The sequence below is a fragment of the Poecilia formosa genome, unplaced genomic scaffold (assembly GCF_000485575.1).
Source record: "Poecilia formosa unplaced genomic scaffold, Poecilia_formosa-5.1.2 Scaffold2001, whole genome shotgun sequence".
Taxonomy (NCBI): Eukaryota; Metazoa; Chordata; class Actinopteri; order Cyprinodontiformes; family Poeciliidae; genus Poecilia; species Poecilia formosa.
Genome location: NW_006801940.1, coordinates 1 through 1,661, shown reverse-complemented (window position 1 = coordinate 1,661; position 1,661 = coordinate 1). Strand labels below are relative to the sequence as shown.

Genomic DNA, 1,661 nt, shown 5'->3' with positions numbered 1-1,661 from the left:
AGCAATTATCATGTGATTCGAGCTGCTGGATCATTAGGGCTTTCAACGCGGATCCAGATTTTTCACATTTCCAACTGAGCCATCATCAAGGCAGATTTTATGGTGCACAATTTGACACAGGACTGAATCTGCAGTAATTGGCTCAGGCAATCATCGCAAACTACAAAATCTCGTCGCACGCTGCGGTGATGCAGATGGAAGTCTTTGTAATTCCTGGGTCCTAAACTGTGATCTTTAGGCGATTTGAGTTGTAAAGAACAAAAAAACATCAGCTGCAGGGAAAATGAGTGGGACGCGTGACGTACCCTTCGTCCCAGGATCTGATTGATGGCGGCGCTCTCCTTCAGCGTGCATTCAGCGACCACGTTCGCACGCATCTCTTTCATGTAGAGCATGAAGGCGTTTAGCGGCTTCTTGATGTGCGGCCTTTTCGGCTCCTGCTCCTTTCTCTGTTCGTGCTGGGACTTCCTGCAGACGTCGCGGACCGAGGTGAAGAAAATCAAAGAAAATGGTTGGAAAATGAGAGAATGAAAAAGAGCGGAGCGGCACAAGGAGGAAATTGCGGTGCCACGATGGCGACTGGTTTCTCCCGGCCAATGGCGGGGCAGCGTGAGAAGCGTTGCCACGCCATGGGCCCCTGCCTCTTTAATCATGTGCAGTTGCACACTCGCAGCCCTTCATGCGAAGAGATTACTTCATCATTAATGGCAACCAAACTTTGTCCACAGAACATTGGAAAGTACTTAAAACCAAATGCTGAAATCCCCCCAGTGAGCATGCAGCGCTTTGCTCCCACTCTGACAAGTCTCATGGTACCAATGGGAATACCATAAAACACATGTGTCAAACTCGAGGCCCAGGGGCCAAATCTAGTCCACCATAGCGGAAATTCACGTATTTTTCCACAGTAATGCATAACTGTGAGTTTATTGCAAATTTTATGCAAAAATGCCCAAACACATTGGGCTTAAGTGATGCTAACTCCCTCCTGCAGGTGGCAGTATTTCTTCTACTGCCTCAGCCTTACTTGATATCAAGATGCAGTCCGTTTTCTACACTGCGAGTAACAAAAAGGTACTTTTAACGTCTTGCAGTAGCATAAAAATTACATTCCTTGCAAATATCTATAAATTGGCACCACAAAATCTGTGATTTTGATTGTAAAAAAAAGGGGGAAAAAAATAAATCAAAAACAATCACAAAATCTTGGTGGATCCGATCAATGTGAATGGATGTTCAGTATTATTTAGTGTAAATAATACTGTTGGTTAATGGATTTTATCAATACACTTTAGCACAAAAGGCCCTATGAGAACATTTATAATGGCCTAAACAAAATTAAAGTGAGTTTGATACGGCTGCTGTAGACAAAGAAACCCAGCCGTCTGAAGTGGACTTACATGTGCATGATGTCACTTTCATGTGGCGGCTCCTGTTTGACCTGCGGGTTGACGATGGCTGGATGAGGGATGCCTGTTGCGTGAGGGCCTGGGGGGCCAGGCACCATGTGGTGAGAGAACCTGCAGGAAGAAATTAAGCCAAACACACATTTTACTTTGAGTTTATTAGACCGTCTGAAATTCTGGCTACAAATTTAAAACATTCTGATTTTAAGGATTGTTTGGCGTTCTTATAGCATATAACTATATACTAAAGCTAAA

General features: G+C 44.2%; 1 protein-coding gene across 1 annotated transcript; it reads right to left on the bottom strand.

Annotated features, from left to right (window-relative positions):
* Positions 1–6: 6 nt before the first annotated feature.
* On the bottom strand, positions 7–1,549 carry LOC103133010 (lymphoid enhancer-binding factor 1-like). Its single transcript, XM_007544757.2, has 2 exons — positions 1,401–1,549; positions 7–468 (listed from the first exon to the last, which is right to left on the bottom strand). The coding sequence occupies exons 1-2, from the start codon at positions 1,505–1,507 to the stop codon at positions 63–65; spliced, it is 513 nt and encodes a 170-aa protein (XP_007544819.1). The 5' UTR covers positions 1,508–1,549; the 3' UTR covers positions 7–62.
* Between the last annotated feature and the right edge of the window lie 112 nt (positions 1,550–1,661).